Source organism: Cyprinodon variegatus, unplaced genomic scaffold (genome assembly GCF_000732505.1).
Source record: "Cyprinodon variegatus isolate N-32 unplaced genomic scaffold, C_variegatus-1.0 Scaffold1004, whole genome shotgun sequence".
Taxonomy (NCBI): Eukaryota; Metazoa; Chordata; class Actinopteri; order Cyprinodontiformes; family Cyprinodontidae; genus Cyprinodon; species Cyprinodon variegatus.
Genome location: NW_015151457.1, coordinates 113,309 through 135,357, shown reverse-complemented (window position 1 = coordinate 135,357; position 22,049 = coordinate 113,309). Strand labels below are relative to the sequence as shown.

Genomic DNA, 22,049 nt, shown 5'->3' with positions numbered 1-22,049 from the left:
TGAAGTTCATGCATTATTGCTCCGTTTATTTACCACCCACTTTGTTTGATTTGTTGATAAATGTTTGTGTTTTTGTCTACATGAAAAACTTGAGTGACATTTAGTTATATATGTGTCATTTTTTTTTATTATGTAAATGCAGAAAGAAAAGGCAACATTGGCCTCATGGATAGGCCTCCAAAAATCTTCAGCACATATCAGAGATCGGTTAGACCAGGGGTTTCAAAACCTCAAGATCTACTGTCCTACAGTTCTTAGATGTATCCCTGGTCAAACCCAGATTAATCAAATGAGTGACCCATTGCTATACCTCTTTCCAAACTGGATGGCATCCTGAAGAGATAACTTAGTAATCTGATTGAGCTGTAGTGGAATAAAATATGTATTAAAGGGATTTATTTTCCACTGTGTTTGAACACAAAAGGAAAACGTCTTTGTGTGGGCTCAGGGTTTCGCCAATCACAGCACAGAATTGTGTTTGACCTACTATTTTTACAAATCTCTGTTAAAACACCAGGCTTTATAGGGCTGCACTATACTTTTTAAATGAATTATAATCATAATGTTGGTATATTTACATCCTGTCCCTCTGATTTAGAAATTTACTGTGAGCTTCTAAGTAGTAAAAGTCCAAGAAAAAAAAAAGTTTTCAGTCAACATTGTTTTAAAATAGTAAAAACCCTGAAAAAGTATTATTCATAATTAAAGAAAATATTGATTAAAAATATTTTTTTCCTACAGGTTTTTTTTTGCCACCAAATGATACCAGACGGTGCTTTATTGCCTAATCTTTTGTGGGGACACGGCCTTCCTCTGTGTATCCAGCAGAAGTGTCAGAAGTAATAATATATAGGCCTATTACTAAAGTATAAATCCTACTGTTTAAAAACAATTTTGTAGAAGTAAGATTGTTAACTGAAACGTTTTACTCAAGCAAAAGTGTAAAAGTACAATTTTTAAAACTACTTAAAGTATAAAAGTAATGCAGGAAAAAATGTTATGGGCAGATGCTTTACACCTCATATTGGTTACTGTACCACCCTATTAAAGGAACTTTTTTCTACCATTCTGGATGATAAGTTCCTCATCATTTTTGTGGTTTTATAACTAATGGTAGCAGTGTCAAATTTAACTTTACATCATCTGGAAAACTGTTTATTTTGGTATGAGGCGAATAAGAAGTTGGTGCGACACTGAGTCCAATCACAAAGATATTGTCTGGATGAACAAATTTTTTTATGTTTTTTTTTTAATACTAACAGGCCATAACTAAAATGAAAACATAACTAATTAGTCTTTTTTTATGTATCTATTTATTATTATTTATCTATTTCTATTTTTGAGTCTATTTTTCAAATGTAAGGAGTAGAAAGTAGAGATAACTGAAAAAATAAAAATAAAAAAATAAAAAATTGAGGAGTAGAAGCAAAAGTTGCCCAAAAAATGATCAATTCTGAAAATAAGGGATACATATAGCAGTCAATTATGCCTGTTAATCTTTATTTCTTAACTTCGGGGTTTCAGATTAAAACAGGAAACTGTGCGCCCCTTCAAAGTAAAACCATGTGAGCTCCCTTAAAGATGAAGAAGAACCGCCACCTTTGGACCATGACGTCATGAACTTGACAACCAACCCAGTTCCCCACCGAGACATTTCGCCATAATAGTTTGCGCCTCTCTGTTTAAATACGACGTAACTTTTATTGAAATGCAGCCGAATAAGCGGCACGTTCTGCTTCTCTGGCTGCTTCTCTGCTCCGGTGTGGCAGAAGCGCTGGAGCCCATTAGCACCACCATCGCTGTGGGAATGGCTGCGGCTCTCACCGGGATTTTAGCGAGATACCAGAACATATTCTTCTATTTCCACGAGTGCTGCCGACCCGAATGGATATCCTTCAATAAAACAAGTAAGCAAGCAAACAAACACTACAGCCGCGACGACTGCCATACATAACCGTTATTTTTATGTGTTTAACACTTGTAAGCTTCAAGTTTCAACCACTCTGCAACCAGTAGGTGTTTTGAACGTAGCTCGAAATCACGTGACCGTTACGTACGCGGAAACACAGCAAACCAAGCTAGTTCTTTTTTTCTGCAGGTTTACCGCGGTTTACTTTTGGCCGTTGGTTATTAAGAAACGGCTCATGTTGAAGACAAACCGCCGGATCTGACAATGAAAGTGGCGCATATATGTTTCTGGTTCCATGTCTCTTTGACAGCCAGCGGGCTGGTTAACGCCTTCGATCCGTTCACAACAACATTGGTAGTCGGTCTCGGGGCTACGCTGGGCCGGACGATCTACAAATACTTCCAGGAGAATTGCGATCAGAAATGGATAGCTTATAACACAACAGGTGAGGTTGGAAGAAAACTAAAACCCTGAAATGTTTGTATTTGTTCAGCTGCGTCTTCTTGTGGCACATGTGGCAACGTTTCTACATGCTGTAGATAACAACTGTAGACACATCTTGATTCATCTGATCATATTTAATGATCCTCGACAAGATATGTTTTTATGATTGAATTTACAGCTTAAGATTATAGAATACACGTTTTGACCATTAACTTTAAAAAACAATGACCAATATCTCGTTTGGTTTGTGTATTAAGGTGTACTGCTTGTAAGGGTGCCTGCTATGGACATGCATAACTCATTTATTTGATTGTATCAGATTGTTGATTGCTATTGTGACACACGGGGTTAGATGCTCCCATCTACTCTAATCAGATAAATAATTTTCAAAAAGTTTTCATTTAAAAAAAAAAACAGCAGCACACATAAACACATCTTTGAGTTCAGCATCCTGGCAACCCTAGCAACCATATAAGATGCCCTATTATTTAATATTTGATTTCATGCTGTTTTTCTTAGTGTTTTCATCACTTCGGCATTTTTTCAGATTTCAAAATGATCTTAACATAAAAATGCAGCAAAAGTCGGTTTTACTGTACATGAAGTCTTACTCTTTTAGGTCAAAGGTCAGCCGTGGTAGCACTTCGAATGACCCTGCACCAAAGACACAGATCTCATGTTTAGGAGTGTTACCAACGGTTCTTTTGTCAAATTAGATTCGGACTTTGACTAGGCCATTTAAACTGCACAACATCTCTGGTCTTTAAAGATGTTGTGGGAGATCTTGGAAAAACGGTTCCAGCAAGCTATATTTTTGAACATACACAACCATGCCTCTCCCTTCAGACCAACCCTCAAAACCAGGCCTTCAAAACACATGAACATGCAGCGTTCTGCAGCGCATCTAGAGCAGCCAGAGCAGCACTGATGATGCAGAGCACTATGATTACTCCTCTGAAAGTTTTTTAACGCCTAAGTTAACTTAAAATGCCGAAATCTGTCGGCATCAGACCCACTTTTAAACAGCGCAGCTGGAGAAGAAATGGTGTTTTCAGCCGCATTAAGCTTGTAATGCTTCAGAATTAAGCTTGTAGAAGCATAAAAAATGAAGCAGCACGAGCATTTTTGCTGCTGTTGCTGCTTTAGGTGTGAATAGGGTGACCAGACGTCCTCTTTTATCAGACATGCCCTACTCTTAAATACCAAAAAAATGAAATGGAATTTCAAAATCCTCCAGGATTTTGGTCGACCCCAGGGCCGCCACTGTCCAGGCTAAAAAAAAAAGTGTCCTCATTTTCAGAAACCCGAATCTGGTCACCATAGGTGTGCAAGTAGCATAACACTGGCGTCCTGCACGAGCATTGGGGGTTCAATTAGTTCATGTGTCAGGGAACGCGCACAGGGGGGAGGGACAAGCAGACGTGTCAGGAACCAATCGTGTGATTGGTTGGGGTTATTCAGTGATTTCTCACTGGGACCATTTATTTTAGTTTTATTTCCAGACCTTCTATTTTACTGCTTGCTACACGACTGTGGTGAGATCTTTAGACCACATGGTAAAAAATGTATTAGAAAAGATCTCCTACTGCACCTTTAAGGAATAGTGTCCTGTAACCTTTGCATCTGTCCCTGGACCAGCACTCCTGAATCATAAGAGGCCGTTGCTCCATCATTGTGCAGTTCTAAGGACACTGACCCTGAAAGGCTGGAATTTAAACCAGCCTTTATTGTAGCTCTGATTTCATGTGTAGGATCATCATTGTTATCACTTACAATGCAGATTTTATCAAATGGGAATCACATCAAGAATTAAGGGAAACAAATGTGTGGGATTCCTACCAACCTTGGGTCACACGTTTATTGGTTTTCAGCCGCTATCCCTCCTGATGACCTTTATTTGTACATTTTCCAGGGCTGAAGAGCGACCTGGACAGCAAGCTCTTCGGACAGCACATCGCGTCCCGCATAATTTTAAAAGCTGTAAACGGCTTCATGAGCAACAACAACCCGAAGAAGCCCCTGGTGCTGTCTCTTCACGGATGGACCGGCACCGGGAAGAACTTTGTGAGCAAGCTTATCGCTGAAAGCGTTTACGTCGAAGGGATGCATAGCCGCTTTGTCCACGTGTTTACATCCACCCTTCACTTCCCACATGCAGAACAGATTGCTACCTACAAGGTGACAAATCCCCAGCATCTCTGGCTCTTCACCGTCCTGATCAGCTGCCTGACTTGTTTTTAATTTCTCGTTCACAGTCACAGTTACAGCAGTGGATTAGAGGCAACGTGACCAACTGTGAGCGCTCCATGTTCATCTTTGATGAGATGGATAAAATGCACCCAGGCTTGATTGACGGGATAAAGCCATACCTCGACTACTATGAGAAGCTGGATGGAGCTTCTTATCGGAAATCCATCTTTGTCTTCCTCAGGTAGACGTTTGCTTTGCATTTTTGGATTATTTGTATTGGCGGGGTAAATTTTTGTTCTGCAACAAATTTGTGAATCTTGTTTTTTTTGTTTTGTTTTCCTGCTTATCTGAGAAACCGCTACTTCTGACCATAGTCTATAAAGATCCTTGAATATTTTAACACACAACTTCTAGAGCTGGATGAAAAGGCCAAATCTTCTGTCATAATATATCTCTCAATTTTAGTCGACATGATATAATTTCAATTAACAAAATAAAAGCCTCAGAAAGACTAAAGAGAGCCCACAACAGAATCCTCTACAAATTGTTGACGTGTATTATTATTATTATTACGTGTGTTAACCCTTCCAATTTAACATTTCAGGAATATTTTCTTTAGAACATAAACGACATAAAACCCTGTAAAAAATGCTCTAATTATAGACTGTTGAAAGAACCCTGAATGTTGAAATCTGTAAATCATATACAGTCGTATGTTTACATTTGTCAATGCTGCTTACCTTTTACCACTGCTGATCTTTAAAAAAAAAAAAAGAAAGAAAGAAAATGTCTTGAGGGCTGAACTGAACAAAATTTCTTTTTGTATCTAAATGTTTTAAAAAGTTTAAGGGGTTTAAAGAACATGGTTGGATGGTTAGAAAGGTCCATTACTTAGGGGAAAAAAATGTACAAAGAGGGGTACGGATTCATTTAACTTTATGGAGAAAAGATACTTTAAGTGATTTTATTTTTACTCAGTAATTACAGAGATTTTTATATATTTTCTATAATGCTTCTTTATATAAAACTCTAAAACAGCCCTAAAAGTCATTAGTTTATTGCATTTTAGGATTTAGATCTGGACTTAAATTAGGCCGTTGAAACCATTTCCATTTAACTGCATATTAATGGTCATTATCACTATTTATCTGATCTCTAACGGTTTTTCCTCTTTTACTGCCCTATATTCTGCTCCATACCTCCCTACTCTTGTTAAAGAATTTATCCCCACTGCATAACACTACCTCTGCCATGTTTCACAGTAGGGGTGGCATGTTCAGGGTGAGGAGCAACTAATGATTATTCCATAAAAATTCAAAAATATCCACTGGACGAGGGACCTACTCGCTCCAGCCGGTGAACAATACCTCCTTACGACCAACCCTTAACAATCATAGACAGGTTTCAGGTATTACAGGAGACAATCCCCCCCTTAATGGCAATCCCCCCCTTTAACGACCAACCCCTAGAATCATAGACAGGTTCAGATATTACAGGCTAACGATGGAACTAAACGACCCATTCATCGGTTACCATTGCATGTTTCCAAGCAATACAAGGCCTTGTCCATATAATACTCAAACTCACGGCGGATCCAGACATTTGAATTGAGAAAGCTTCCTGGAGAGGTGGCGAAACGTCTTCAAATCTTGGAAACCAAGTCCAGTGGATATTTTTGAAGTTTTACAGAATGACTATGACCTGGATGACTGAGAACCTTCATCAGCAACTAATGATTAGTTTTCCTGCTAAAAAATTCTCCCAGCTAGCTCTCTGCTGCTTCCTGAGAGCTGCTGCAGTAGTTTCCAAAGTAGTTATTGATCTCCATGCTTGACTGTTCAGTTTAGGTTGGCTATGTCTCTGTAGGTTGGCTGCTGTGTGATAGATACTTCCATCTTTTGTCAGATCAGGCATTGAACAGAGCTCTGATTAATAGCTTGGGACTTTATAAACTAGCCCTTCTTGAAAGATCTCCACATTGTGCTAGGTTTTATTTAGAGGTGTTAAGGAACTTTGAGGCCAAATGCGAATTTTGCAGTTTGAGTGAAGGTGTCATCTCTTTGTAGAGGGCGGATCTGGAGCGAAGAGAGAAGGTGCCGAATTTAGGGAGAGGAAATGTGCAATTTTGGCTAAATTTGATTGCTGCCTCGCCTTCGAATCAAGCAAAGCAAAAAATCAAAGCTTTTGTTTACATTTGTTCCGGTAACCCCTTGCTCACACTGGCTCCGGTGCGGTTACCGAGCCGACGGAGACCGCAACTCCCGCACACCCCCTCTCACACCGCCCTTTTGACTACGGTGCGGTGCGGCTCTGCGGCTCCAGCAACAGGTCCGGAGATTTAACAGAAGTTCACTTGAGTTCACGTAACTTCACGCGATACCACGGCCCAAATAAGGATATTTGCGAGAGCTTGTTGCGGAGGGCTCCGGCACGCCGCAAGGATAGCTTTCTTGCGGAATTTTCTGCAGCGCCGGAGTGTCTCGGTAACCGCAGCCGGACAGCTCAGCAGCCGGTGAGAGAGGTTTACGTCTTTTTAATGACTTGGAATCACTGCGGCGCCGCACCCACCGCACCGCAACGGTAAGACCGGAGTCTGTGTGAGTCTGTTGTCAGGGTGATTTGTCTCCAAATGTGGGACAGCAAGGCCCCAAACTGGGTCACAGATCGGCAAAAGTACAGCTGAAAGCACCTGTCAACCAGACCTACCCTCTGAAGGAGGAGGTTGTTGTATTCTCCATACTGGGTCCATCTGTGGAAATCTGGTGACAGCCTTGTTCAGCTTTCAATAGTTAAAAACAGCGCTGCCAGTCTGTATTTAAATCCATTTCTGCCATGTTGAGGTGAAACCAACATCCTGCACATTGCATCCTGACGTAGGAGCCTTTCGACCTCTGGGCAAATTTACCTGTCATGCAAAATGCTTTCACTGGCCAGGCGAATTTCAAGGCAGACAGAACTGGTGACATTTTCACAGGTCTCACATTCATTGTGAACGCACCTTTAGATTGAGTCTGAACGTCTCAAAGTTTAGTTGTAGTTATGCTTTTAATATGCTTCAATGTCACATTTTAAATTGCAGCCGTTTGTAAGTGAAATCTCACATTACTTTGCTCTCTGTGATGCAATAAGAGGGAAATCTAGATGTATTATTTCTATTTTGCTTTGCACAGCAATGCAGGAGGAGACGGTATCATCGAGACGGCTCTAGATTTCTGGAGAGAGGGAAAACAACGAGAAGAGATCGAGCTCAAAGACCTGGAAATGGCGCTTTCTCTGTCGGTGTTTAACAACAATAAAAGTAAGGCGCGGCCTTGTCAGCGTATGTTTTAAAAAAAAATCAATTATCCCTTCGACTGTTTGTGTCTGAAAGTGTTTTTCCTTTTTTTCTCTCCCTGCAGGCGGCTTCTTTCGCTCAACTTTGATCGACAAGAACCTGGTGGATTTCTTTGTTCCCTTCCTGCCTCTGGAGTACAAACACGTGGTCCAGTGCGTCCTGGCCGAGATGAAAGCCAGAAAAATTCCACTGAACCACGATGTGGCAGACAAGGTGGCCCAAGATCTGGTCTATTTCCCTAAATCTGAGAGAGTGTTCTCTGTCAAAGGCTGTAAAACGATAGAGAGCAAGCTGGACTTCTACATATAATGTGAGCATCCGAAGGACATGAGGAAGAGTCACTATGAGCACTTTTTAAATGACAAGAACCCTGCAGACATTTGACTCCAATCAGGAGGCCAGTCTGGCTGAAGAGTTTTATGGAGGTTTCTCTGTCTGACCTTGTGGCCATCAAGATATCAGGAGGCCTTTTTCACTTACACTGAACGCAGAGCTCAACGCCAGCTGAATAAAATCACCAAATGATTGGAAAATGATGCTTTGTCGCTGGTTAAAGAGCCTTATCAATGTTTTTTATGCACCCAGCCTCTGATGTCTTCCTGTCAGGGGAACCTTTTCCCTTTGGAGTTGTTCTTCATCTCTGTGTTAATGTGGATGGGGCCACAGGAAATAACTGCCTTAAATTGTAATTTCCATTTTTAATAGAAGGATTAAGCATCCAGTGCAGTTTGTTTACCACAAGCAGCCATAGTTTCTGTTGTGAGGGCAACGAGGCTGTATAGAGAAAAGCATTTGTTAAAAAGACAAACACCTTATTTCTTCTATTTTACTGTTAAATCTTACAAAAAAAAATGCAAAAACTATGAGTAAAATATGTCTGAAAGGATTTATTTTCCGCTGTCTTTAAAAACACAAAGTCTATTTGTGGGCTCAGTGTTTCCCAATCAGAGCACAGCAGTGTTTTACCCAAAGGGTTAGCACAGCCTCGGTAAAACGCCAGGATTTTGTAAAGCCGCAACTTAATTATCAGAAAAAACTGCTTGGAATCGAGTCTTAAATAAATGAACTGATCTTATAAACCGTGCAGCTTGCTGTTGAATGTTTTAGGTGGCAAAGCTTTAGAAGTTTTTCATTAATATCTTGTTGAGATGGAAATATTTCCCAGTATAAACACATTTTTTCCATCAAGATTAGCTTTCCTGACATCATGCAGCCCAAATGTATGAGTCCTGAAAATAAAGCAATAAGGAAAGGGAGAAAAAAAGCCAGTTTAGCCTATTTGGATGATCCTATAAATAAAACCTTTTCAACATATTGATTTGTAAAGTCTGCCCTCTTTAATTTGGCAAAGTTCCACCAACTCTTATCAGGGTTTGACAGCAGCACTCAGTGACTCCACACACTGAAAAAAATAATACAACCGCTTTTGGCATTTCCTTAATCATATTTAGTTACTTTAACACAATTGTTTCATGTTATCAGGGTAGAAAATAAAACAATTGTGTTAAAGTAACTAAATATGATTAAGAAAAAGGCCAAAAGCGGTTGCATTATTTTTTTGAGTGCAGATTTCTTGAACTTTAACCAAAATATAAGTCCTTTCTTTGTGAGTTTGGATGTGTCACCTCAAGACAAACATTCAATCAAAACACAAGCTTGTTAAGTTTTACAGAAAAAAAGTTACTACAGCTTTTTATGTTTCCATTTTTCCACTTTTAAGTATTTTTTTAGATTGTTTAAAAAAATAAAATGGTTCTCAAAAGGATTTCTCACAATTTAACATAATCCAAAACAAACAATGGTGTGTATGCGTTTTAGAGAGACTGTATTGTACTTTTAAATGGGTGGAAGGAAGAATGAGCTCCAAAAGTATGTTTTCCTGTATGACTGCCAAATATAACCTCTGAATGTGAAGGCAAACTGCTGCAGCACATAGAAAGCTCTCTGATTATAAACAAAACCTCCCTAATAATAAAGGTGATTTGTTGAACTGATGTTTAGAAACTTTCATGAGGCTGCTGGGGAAGTTGTCTAATGATCAGTTTGTGTAGAATGACCGCCAGGTGCAGCTTCATGTTGTCTAGAAGATGCAGCAGGAGGTCATTTTAGGCAGAATTAACCCATAAGCTTATTTTTAAATAAATCTATTTTTTCATACACTGAAATAAGGAACTTTAAGACACATCTTCACCTCCGCAGCCAAGCAAGCCATGTTATTTCCTCTGACTTTAAATCATGAAAACTACTTAATGTTTCTGGTTTCTTTTATAGCTTGAAATGAACATGGATGGTAAGGAAGGCAGAAATAGGAAGTTTTAATGCTGGGAGAAAATACATTTCTATCATACTGAAAGATTCTACCCAAAAAAACACCAGATAATACATTTTAAAAGAAATTATTTTTTAAAATGATTTAATGGGCATTTGATAAAAGACATTTCTAAATCAATTTTTTCTACCATTTAAGATAAATGTTTTTTTTTTTGTTTTTTTTATCTCAGGTAGTCTGGAAAAGACTTGATTTTATGGTTTCCCAGGCCTCAATAGGTAAAGAGAAAATTAAGTTTACAGTGGAAAAATGTTTCAGTTTTTCTAAAAACATTAATGTGGTCCTTTCCAACATGATTTATATCTGACATACTTTGTCTTGGCTCACCTATAATTAATTAAAAAGTGGTCACTGAAATGTTTTCTAATTTTTATTAAATGCTTAAATTGGGCCTAAAATTTTGAAATGTTCAGTGTCTTTTAAAACTCAACTCTAATCCCAATTAAAAGCAAATAAAATAAATATATATATATATCAAGACAACCGCTGTTAAAGGTATAGTGGAGGAGTTTTGTGATTTTTTTGGGAATACCTGCCCTCTCCAATTAAAAAAAACCCCCAAAAAACATGCACAAGCCTGTACCGGCTCATCAGAGGGAACGCCTATTGAATACGCGTGATAGCGTGCAGGAGCCTATTTCTCCCCGTGCACGCCCTGTTTAAAATTTTGCATTGATTATACAACTTTACTTTCCGAAAGAAGATTTGCAATTTTTCCTTTATGTCAGACTCACCATCGGTGATATGCCGAGAAGTACCGTATATGATATTTCTTATGCATGAATGCCCTAAAATTTAGAGTTTTGGTGGACAGATAAAGTCGAATGAATATGATTTCTACTTGTATGGAGACACGTTTGTGACGATGAATATATTCTCTGCTCAGTGGATAATAATAATTGAACTTTATTGATCTCACTCTGGAGAAATTCACCTCTGCATTCCATCCATCCCCTTGGGCAGCAGTGGGCTGCCATTGTGTGGAGCCCGGGGAGCAGTTTGGGGTTAAGGGTCTTGCTCAGGGACCCAGAGTGTCAGTCAGTGGGAATTGAACTCAGAACCTCTGGATTCCAGGTGCAATGCCCTGACCTTTAGGCCACCACTCTGCATTTTCCACTTTTGCTATCAACAACATTCTATATAATTTCTGATTAAACATTAGGAATATTTTTAAAAGATTCCTTTTTAATCATATTTCTATCCGTTTTCTCATTGTTGTGCGAGAGGGGAGGTAATTCTCAGCAAGCTGTTACTTCTCACTGGTAAGTGAAAATGGGGACGAGCATGCAGGACGGCCTTATGTAAACATCACCAGAACGATTGATACTTAGGAGAACCACTTATTTTGATTATCCACCTGGAAAAAACATCCTCTACTAAACCTCTAGGTGTTTTCTTGCTCTACAAAACTAGTTTGATTCAATTTGTCTGACCTGAATGAGTTGGGAAAGGAGGACAGAATGAATTTGTTAGTTGGTAGTGAAACCCTGCCATTGTCAATCAAGATAAAAATAATTCTCAAAATTTAGCTTTTCAGTGCCTCCTGTAACATGCAAACACCCTGCTATACAGTAGAAGCAGTTCAAAATGGCCATTTCCATTCAAACACCAGCCAGTGGCAGCAAACTTCCAGCCACTAGAGTACTTGCATATTTTTTTTACTCTTGACTCCACCCTTTCACAGATTTAAAGGGTCGGAACAGAAGAAGGCGCACTCACTGATGGCCATTCACGCTGAGCGTTGTTCTGCTGGAGGTTTCTTCCTGTTATAGGGGAGTTTTTCCTCTCCACTTTCGCTACAAGCATGCTTAGTGTGAAGAATTGCCTTGGATTGGATGAGCCGATGCAATCAGCTGGTTTTCCTTAGATAGAAAACTTTGAATAAATTTGACTGTATGATCTGGTTGAACTGTGAATTGCCTTGAGAGACATGTGTTGTGAATTGGCGCTATATAAATAAACTGAATTGAATTTTCTTTAGATCTTAAGAGCTCTTATTTGGTATAGTTGTGAAAATAGTGGATAGGGAATGTGGTGTCAAAAATTTGATTTTATTAGCTACATTTTATTTATATAAACACAGTTTCTTCAAGTATAAACCATTCATATCCCAATGAAAGAATGACGTAAAAATCTAATAAAAAATAATCATTTGGAAAAAAACTACTAGTAAATTTCTTTCCTACTTTAGATAAACCTAATCTTGATAAATGCCCTCTCCTTTATTATACCATTATAATATTCCTTCTTTCTTTATGTTTTCTGTTCTATGTTATGAATTCTGTTAATGTTTTTATGGTTTGTATTTGTACCCTTTATAATGTATAGATGCCAAATAAAAGTAAAACAAAACAAAAACAAACAGAGCAGGAGTGTGGGCTGCATATTGCTATTAAGTTTAACAATTTCTTAGTGTATGTTGGACTCCAGCAGAGCTGCCTTCTGTTGGCAGTCCTCTTCATAACCTTTAAAGACAGGATTCATAGGCGCATTTAACCAATCTCCTTGGAGAGCAGTGGGCTGCCATTGTGTGGAGCCCCGGGAGCAGTGTTGGGTTAAGGGTCTTGCTCAGGGACCCAGAGTGGAGGCTGTGGGGATCAAACCCCGTACTTGCAACCTTCTCAGAGCACAAGCACGCTGCTCTAACTCCCAAATACTCCCCAAGCATCATTGAAGTCCCATCCGACTTCATAAGACCTTACCTTAAGCTGTCTTGTTGCCAAATGCAAAAAAAAAATTAGGAAGAAATTGTCAAGGATTTATATAAGCATGATCATATAGTTCCACTAAATGTAAATATAAAGTACATCAACCTTGCCTCTTAAGCCTGTATCTATTTTCCACAAAAACTAATATTTATAAGGCATTTCTCATATTGTACATTGCCTAAACTGCTCATCTTGTTATCAACTCACATACAGTTCCTCTAGGATGAAGTGGAAATAAAAAATTGAAAGTAAATTATTTTGGGCCTGGGTAAATACAAATAAAATGGGCAAAAAAAAGGCCCAGAGTAGAAAGATATTTACATACAAAACTTTTGTTTGTGATTTACAGTCAACCTTATGCTTGGGTTGTAAACTGGGGAAATCAAATGAGAAGCTTCATCTTCAAAGTTTCACATTGTAAATCAATTCTACTTGGTTGATTTACAGAGCGGCAATTCACGAAGCGTCATTTCAAGGCGCTTTACAGGCGATTAAACCAGAGCATGGAGTCAGATGGGTTCAAAGGTTTTTATCAAAGGAAAACCGTACTTATTGAATCTGTTTCTGAAATAATATTTTATGTGACATGAAATATATTCCACCTTTTTTTGTTGAGAATGTTTCCACAAACTCAAAAATGTTGATATTTTAATGGCTTAGTGTTTTTTGTAATTATTTGGAAAAGCTTAATGGAAATAAAGTCACATTATTTAATGTGCAAATACTCTTTGCAGCACATTAGGAGTTTAGCAGTTTATTTTTTTATTTATTTATTTTTTTATGTTAAAAAATGTTTTTCCACAATAAATATCACATCAGGCCAGACATTCTTTTAAGAAGTGCGCTCTGCTCCTGAGGGTTCATGGCCTCATAGGCGTCCAGCTCCATGGAAAAAGTGGCGTTTCCAGAGGTCACAGTTCGCAGGACGGTGGAGTAACCCTTCAATGAGTGAAAAGATGAATTAATGAATCATTTTCAGAGAAATCTTACAGATTATTTATTATTCAGAAGATGTTAAATCTCACCATCATTTCAGCCAGGGGCACAGTGGCCAGCAGCACCTTGTTGTCGTGACGAGTCTGGATGTCTCTCACTGTCCCCCGTCTTTGGGCCAAGTCCCCCAACACGGAGCTGAGGTGCTCCTCTCCAAGGGTCACCTCCAGGGACATGACGGGCTCCAGGACCTGTCCTCCTGCCAGCCTCAGGGCCTGCGTCCCACAGTGAGGCTGTTAACAGGGCTGCAGGCAGTGGTACTAACATGAGAAAATAACCAGGTTTACCTTCAACATGCAGCGGGACACACAGGCGGACACCATGGCCGGCGACGTCCCCGGTTCCACAGAAATGCTATGGATCAGAGTGGATACGCCTTTCATGGGGTAACCCAACAGCGGGCCTGCAGAAGGAAGCACAGATTTGGCCCTCAGCATAAAGTAATGTAGATGGAGAACATTTCTCTCAGAAAGACAACCTGATGTCCAGAGTTAGAGGACAATTACCGGTAAGTCTGCTTCTGCTCAGGGGGAAACATTCTTTAAGGCCACTTTTACCTTGCAGAAATGAGCTCTGTACTCCGTTCTCCACAGCCTCTTTTATTTCTGGTGAGATCTGCTCTTGTAGTTCTTCTGTAAATGCTACTTCACACGAGGCCATGTCCACCGGTCTGACGGTCAGATTCACTGATGCAGCATGCCTTCTGCTCCCCACGGTTCGGTCCAGTGTGTCTAAAAGAGTCAAAACGCAGAGCAGTTCATGCATTAGCCTTTAAGAACCGACCAGAGAACACAGCCAGACATGGGAAGCCGTACCCGTAGTTGAGACCTGTTGAAGAATAGTTTCTCTGTAGGCCACCTGCAGTGGCCCCAGCTGCGTTTCAATGCCGTATTCTCGTCTGATTCGATCATGGAGGACCTCGATGTGCAGCTCCCCCATCCCACACAGGACAGTCTGAGGACCCGAAGAACAGGAGCTTCAATCAACTCACTGCCGGAAGCGAAGCCTTAGCTGAACCCAAAAGCGTATTACCTGACCAGAATCAGGGTCAACTCGGACTTTCAGGCTGGGATCTTCTCTCTGCAGGCAGTTTAGCGCAAACTCCAGATCTTTTAGTAATCAAAACAAAAAGTTTTGGACACTTTAAATAACTGGGGTGCAGATAAACACCAAGGAGTCAAGTTTATTAAAAGTCAATATGATAATCTACACCGTTATTTAACAAAATTGCTGGCAGGTACCGGAAGTTTATTTGAAGCCTTTCAAAGTAAAATAAAAGCTAGTACACTGGAAATATTTTACATACATGTTTATTTCCTGAAAAGGGGAAGAAATGGGGAGTGGCGGCCTAGAGGTTAGATTTTTGCGCTTGGGTCACAGAGATTCTGAGTTCAAGCCCAACACACCCCTACAGACTGCTACTCTGGGTCCCTGAGAAAGACCCTTATTCCAACACTGCTCCCCGGGCGCCGCACAATGGCAGCCCACTGCTCCCCAAGGGAATGGGTTACATTTCCCCATTGTGGGACAATAAAGGATTTACATTTAAACCTGGGATTAAATACATGCTCCGAATAAAACGCCCAAAATAAACTTCCGGTCCTGACAGTGCAGGTCTGTGCAACCAAGTGCAACATTAGTGCATTGTGCAGGTCTGCAATGAAGGGTCCTGACAGTGCAGGTCTGCAGTTAAGGGTCCTGACAGTGCAGGTCTGAGGGCAGACCCCTCTTAATATGTGAGCAATCATGTATTCCCATCCAAAGTCGTATTTTATTTTTCTTGGTAGCATGTGGTTTTAATGTTTAACATTTTTGCTCCTATAACAATGTAATTACAGCACCGACCCGCCTGTTTGGCCATGGTTGGGGGTTCTATGGTGCAGAAGAAGACGGGATCAGGGACTTCCACTCCAGAGAGGATGATGTCGGCCTGCCCTCCTCGCTTCTTCCCCACCCCGCTGTCATTTTGGGCTCGACAAAGAGCAGCAGCTGCTGACGCCTTAGAGGAGACGATGGTGTCTCCTGTGACAGTCTGGTGTGAATGTAGGAAACATCACTAGCCTCTGAATTCCAAACAGTTAAAAAAAAATATAGAAATCCCTCTTTTGATGCATGAAGCACTACCTGCTTGAGTCCCACAGTCAGGGCGATATTCCCTGCACTCATTGAGGGGATTTCCACGTGCTGATCAGCAAAGGGCACCAGCAGCCTGCTCATCCTTTCCCTGGAAACAAAAGGCTTCTTTCAATTTGCATTTTAACAAGAATTCATGACTCTGCGGCTGCTTTAAATGTCAGATCAGACGAAGGTGGGATGGAAAGGACGTACGTGCTGTTCCGGTTGATGTTGTGGACTGCTGTCTGTGCTTTTAGAGTTCCGGAGTAGATCCGTAGAAAAACCAGGGGACCACGCTGCTTGTCATGGAGAACCTTAAAGGCCAAGGCACACAGGTCCTCTTTGTACCAGCATCTGTCAGGACCAATGGCATTATATCTGATTAAAATGGAAAACATTCTAAAAAAAAACTGGTGGTGGCCTATACCCCCAATTTTAATAAACACCTTAGTCAACATTGTTTATAACATTTCCAACACATACATATATTGAGGGCATCAGGGTGTGCATATTCAGGGTACTGGAGGTAGGTCAGTCTTCTTCTTACCCAGATGCATCTAGGCCTGTGGGGTGGGGTGGGTCTGCCTGCCCTGGCCCTGTGAGCGTCCATGCCTGCAGTTAGCTGGGGGAACGCTGGGGGGGTGCCTGTGCACCTGTGCTTGGCTGGCTGGCGTGCCATGCTCGGCCTAGAGGGGTGGACTACCTGGGTTGTGATTGCCTGGCAGCCATGGGTATGAGAGGACCATATGGATGTGGGGGCCCGGAATAGCTATGCTTGGCTGCGGGTGGGGTAGGCTCTTCGGCAGGTTAGCTACCTGCTCTTGCCTCTATGGAGGGGCAGGTGTGCAGCCCAAAAAAACCCCCAATTTGCACGTCCAAAAATAAACTGAGAAAAGGGGGGTTCATAATGCTCCTAGTGTGGTAATAACCCCCCGCCTCTCCTTTTTTGTTCAATTATAAGAATATCAAGCATTTAGGATGAAAAATGTGAAAACTATATTTTTTTAACCGTTTAACGTTTTATGTTCAGAAAAGGTTAACAATATATAAATGTATTTCTAAGAAAACTGTACTGATTTATAAATACACCATTCAGTAAAAGAGTAAAGGTTTTCAACATGAAGAAGATGTAACTGGTTTAAGTTGGAGTTTAATCATCAGACTTCCTTTTTAGCAATTTTGTTTTGGTAACCAGTGTTTTGAGGCTAAAACACTTAAATAATACATAGCATTAAACTAAGCTATTTTTTATTTTTTACAATTTATGTTTAAGCAAATTAACACATACTATGTGTGTTAGCTAAATGTTATATATGTGCCAGTGAGGGTGACGACGGTGGAAGGATTATAGGATTTGTATGTTAACTCACACCAGGTCATGGTGCCGTTCGTTGGGATTAGGCAGGTAAGCAGTGATGGCATCTAACAGAGGCTGAACACCTTTATTTTTTAACGAGCTCCCGCAGAGCACTGGTACGCCTTTCCGGGCCAGGGTCACTCGGCGCACAGCTTCCTGCAGCTGAAAGGACATTAAACCCAGATGTAATGATGCCTTAGAAAGCCTTATCTGGCTCTATGCAATGGAAAACTCACTAGGTTTGCAGGAACGCCATCAAAATTGTCACCATAATTAGTCAGCAGCAGCTCAGCAAACTTATCGTCCAGATCAGCCACCTGGAATTTCAGAAAATAAGCCTCATGTGAAGCCATTGTAGCTAAAAGCTAACTGTTGCTGCATACTTGGGGGCATTTACCTGCTCAATAAGCGCTGCTCTGGCCTCTTTAGCAGCTTGCAAGAGTTCTGGATCATCAGACTGGCCGAGATGTTTGACCTCAAATGTTCGTCCATCATCCCGTGTGGATGTTGGCTTCCACGTGAGCTTCTGATTGGTCAATAGGTCAACCACGCCTGTGAAGTTCCTCCCGCTGCCAATAGGGAACTATAGAGTGATGAATTAAGAGAAACAATCAGTATAAACTCGCTAAGATAACAGGTTTAGCAAGGAAGTTTCTGCATCCCTGCTAAAACTAAACAGTTTGCTTTAGTTTGATGAATTTGAGCTACAAATGTGTACAATGAGTTATGGATCTGAGCAATAATTTAAGTATATACTCATAGTACTGGGGCATTAGCATCCTTAAAAACTCCCTAAGGTACTTAAAGCTACTTATCTTCTCTTGTCATCATAATATAAGGCAGATATGATCAATGTAAAAGGATATTACATTACAGCACATAGTTGGTGACAAGCTGCATTGTAGCCAATGTCAAAGTAACAGAAACAAGGCTGCTGACACAGTGGCCACATTGACGTGAATAAAGTGTATTTCCAAAGGAAACCAAAGACTGAGATTGATAAAACTGGGTTGAATTTTTTGTTATCTTTACAAGAGATTTGACCAATATTTCTACGGCTCTCTGAAGCTTTTCTTTTTATGTTTTTCTTTAAACTTGTCCAACTGCCTGGTATAAAAGAGAAAGAAATTTAAGCTTTACAGAAACAAACAAACAGAAAATCTGGACATGACAGTATAAGGAGATCTGTATATAAAAAAAAACCTTGTTATGAAGATGATGTAAGCGTTTTAAAAAAGCCTACCTGCAGGACGACTGGGTTGGCTTTCAGTTTCAGTCTAATGCTTTCAATTGAGAACTGTAAGCTGGGGAAACAAACATGGCTTAATTTTCAATATACTGTAAAAAAAAAAAAAAAACCCATAATTTACAGAATCTGAGCTTTGTGAGTCACTCACTCTGCTGTAGGCTTGTCCATCTTATTCAGGAAACAAACACAGGGGATGTGGTGCTTCTCTGCCTGCCGCCACACCGTCAAAGTCTGAGCCTGTTAGGAATTTTAATATAAACATGTACCGTACGAATTTGCTATAAGCATGTATCTAAAAAAAAACAACTGCCTCCTAACCTCCACGCCTGCAGACGCATCAAAAACAGCTATCGCCCCGTCAAGAACACGAAGCGCCCGTTCCACCTCCAACGTGAAGTCAACATGTCCTGAAAGCAGAAAAGCTTCACTCATAGCTGCTCCTTCACTCTTTCATCCGAATATTTCAGGTCTAAAAAAAAATTTATTTTCTTCTTTACCCGGTGTGTCTATGAGGTTGATACGATGATTTTTCCAATCAAATGTGACAGCTGCGGACTGTATGGTGATACCACGCTCCCTCTCTTGAGCCATGAAATCTGTAACTGTATCTCCATCATCCACATCTGATGGAAGGAAAATGGTATGCACAAGCAAACATGTTAAATATGGAAAACAGAGATCTACAAGCTGCTGTCTGCACACACCTCCTAATGCTCTCGTATAGCCAGAGTAATACAACATCCTCTCTGTTGTGGTCGTTTTTCCTGCGTCGATGTGAGCCATGATTCCGATGTTTCGGATCCTGCAGAAACACACCACATCTCAACACTGATCACACTAATAAAGTTCGAGAAAATCACCACCAACAGCGACTTCTGAATGAATAAAAAAACCCCACTTACTTAGAAATGTCAGGGTTGAGCACCGCCCGCAGTGACTTGATGTCATCTGTGACAGTAAGCATGATTGTAAATAATCAGCATTTGACCAAATATAAGGTAATCAAGATTTACATATATACAAAAGGCTAAATTTGGTATCAAAGCAGCACAAGAACTGGAGTGCGATTTCTTCTACATCACAACTTAGTGAGAAAAGAAAATCTATAAAATGTCTTGAAAAATGTGTGTAAAGTGCATAAATGCTGTATCCCTTAAAGCGACTTTAAAGACTATTTCTCACATCTGAACATCTTACATGTTATTGCATCACAGCGACAAACCTCATTCAATTTTATCATGCTTTCATATGAAGTGGAGAAAAAAAAATGGAAAAACAGTTTTTAAAATACTTTACTACAACTTTTAAAAAGTGTGTTGTGGAAAATGTATTGGAATAATTTGTCAAAACACCCCCAAGTAATATGACTGTGGAGTAATTAAAAAACATTCTCAGAAAGAAAAAGGGCAAGGGGAACATTTAGCAATCTACCATACTGAGCCGTTCAAGCTTACTTTGACCCCTGGTGAACTTAGAGAATGTGGGAAGAGGGACAGTGAGAACAATTCTCAAACAAAACAAACAAACAAAACAAGCAGAACATGTTCTACATATTGGCATTAACTTGGACCAGATCCCAGTTTATGTTAGACTCCGGCCCTCTGTAAGCAATCTACTTCATAACCTTTAAAGACAGGATATATAGGCGCAGCCAATGGCCAGAGAGGTTCTGCTTTGGGGACAAACTAATTTTGTCCCTGCTTTCTGCAGATGATGTGGTTCTGCTGGCTCCCTCCTTCCCAGACCTACAGCATGCAATGCCAGTTCACAGCTAAGTCCGAAACAGCCAGGATGATGATCAGTTCCTCCAAGGACAAGGTTCTCAAACAGAAAAAAGGTGCCTTGTGCCCTTACGGTAGAGTTCCTGCCTCAAGTGGAGGATTTCATGTATCTTGGGGTCCTGTTCATGAGTGAGGAGAGAATGGAGATGTTGTGATCAAGTGCCGCTGATGTAACTGGAACTACTCCCTTCTGAAGTCACACCCCTCTGGCGGAGGGGTTTCAACATCCTATTTTACATGTGGTCCTGGACTGCCAAAGGCTGGATGCTAAAGCGCTTCCAGCTGAAGGCTGGTGGTGTTCATATTTTATCTGCTCTTTTCAATTACACTTTCACACACAAAGCATGTGAGCAAAATAGAAACAATAGCAAAATAGAAATGATAAACAAAGACATGTATGTATGTAGAGGGTTTTTTGTTTTTCCTTCACAGTTGAACATTTCAGGTTTTCAGTTTGTTGACAGATATTTAATGACGATAAATTGCGCCTTCATCAGTAGTGGATTAGAGATATACAATTAAGTTCAAAAGTGGGCCAATTCAATTCAATTCAATTCAGTTCAGTTCAGGTAAATAATTCATGATGCAGAAAATAACAATCTGATTGTGCATTTTATTTATAACGCTTTATAATAATAAATAAGTGCTATAAAATATTTGCTCCCCTGCTTGCATTAATTATCTGTGCCAATGCTTTTTTTAAAATAAATAATTGTCCAAAAAATGTTTTGCTTGCACACTTCGATCTTTACGTGCAAGCAAAATATTTTTCTTTTAGTGCCCTACTGTGCCCCTGCATAGTATTGGGTCAGCTGACGCCCCTGATTCACAGCTATATTATCAGCTGCTTTACCACATAAAAGTAAATTAAAATATGCAGTGACAGCATGAAATAATGCTAATATACAAGTTCTTTCTTCACCTTCCTTCAATTTTCAGTGAGAGGGATTGCCCTTAATCTTAAAACTGCAGACCAGACTTTTAAACAAATAGAAGAAATCCAAATAAGTCGTTTTATACATGTGTATGTAATCATGTTACTCATTCTGACAGAAATACTGGCATAAAACGTTGGCTCAACAGTTCCAAAACTAAAACTATATTTAATGAATGGTATAATTTGATTAATCGGGCCAAGTTAGAGAAACGCACCTTTAGGAGATCCATGAAATCTTCTTAAATGCCAGTTCACATCACACCTGCAGCTCTGTGATCCAGCTTTCAATAAACATCTTCCCTGTGGACAACGCTTTTTTTTTTAAACGAACCCGTAATTATAGACATATGTGAACATATTTATAAAGAAATACGACGTGTCTTACCCAAATGACCCTGTTGAGCGTCTGTAAGGCTCCCACAGGCATCTTTACTGCCTCGTTATAAAAACTCTTTAATTTCTTTCTGTTGCGACTTTAAGCAGAAGGAAACCGGACCAAGAATAATCACCTCAATTGTTACGGACGAAATACAAATGTCCATATAAACAAAACTGGACAAGAGAAGTATTAAAATATCCTTCAGACGAGAATAATTTCTGTTACACATAAGTCACGTTTAGAGACAACCCCAAAATACATCCCCTGGAAAACTTAGGTTACCGACATTGGTTCCGACTTTAAAAGTAAATTCACCTTTTTTAT

General features: G+C 40.0%; 2 protein-coding genes across 3 annotated transcripts; one reads left to right on the top strand and one right to left on the bottom strand.

Annotated features, from left to right (window-relative positions):
• The first annotated feature begins 1,603 nt into the window (after positions 1-1,603).
• Positions 1,604-8,756, top strand: LOC107100721 (torsin-1A-like). 2 transcript variants are annotated; one of them, XM_015399310.1, is made up of 5 exons: positions 1,604-1,907; positions 4,266-4,531; positions 4,609-4,784; positions 7,714-7,841; positions 7,942-8,756. In XM_015399310.1, the coding sequence occupies exons 1-5, from the start codon at positions 1,709-1,711 to the stop codon at positions 8,184-8,186; spliced, it is 1,014 nt and encodes a 337-aa protein (XP_015254796.1). In that variant the 5' UTR covers positions 1,604-1,708; the 3' UTR covers positions 8,187-8,756. The 2 variants fall into 2 exon arrangements, with proteins under 2 accessions (XP_015254796.1, XP_015254797.1); XM_015399311.1 differs by lacking the exon at positions 1,604-1,907 and adding an exon at positions 2,057-2,354.
• A 4,968-nt stretch (positions 8,757-13,724) lies between these two features.
• Positions 13,725-22,009, bottom strand: gfm2 (G elongation factor, mitochondrial 2). Its single transcript, XM_015399314.1, has 20 exons — positions 21,732-22,009; positions 21,562-21,646; positions 19,531-19,576; positions 19,333-19,430; positions 19,126-19,251; positions 18,947-19,035; positions 18,777-18,865; positions 18,623-18,683; positions 17,777-17,962; positions 17,616-17,696; positions 17,393-17,541; positions 16,236-16,376; positions 16,032-16,131; positions 15,753-15,939; positions 14,940-15,016; positions 14,723-14,861; positions 14,465-14,638; positions 14,195-14,310; positions 13,940-14,122; positions 13,725-13,853 (listed from the first exon to the last, which is right to left on the bottom strand). The coding sequence occupies exons 1-20, from the start codon at positions 21,771-21,773 to the stop codon at positions 13,725-13,727; spliced, it is 2,298 nt and encodes a 765-aa protein (XP_015254800.1). The 5' UTR covers positions 21,774-22,009.
• Between the last annotated feature and the right edge of the window lie 40 nt (positions 22,010-22,049).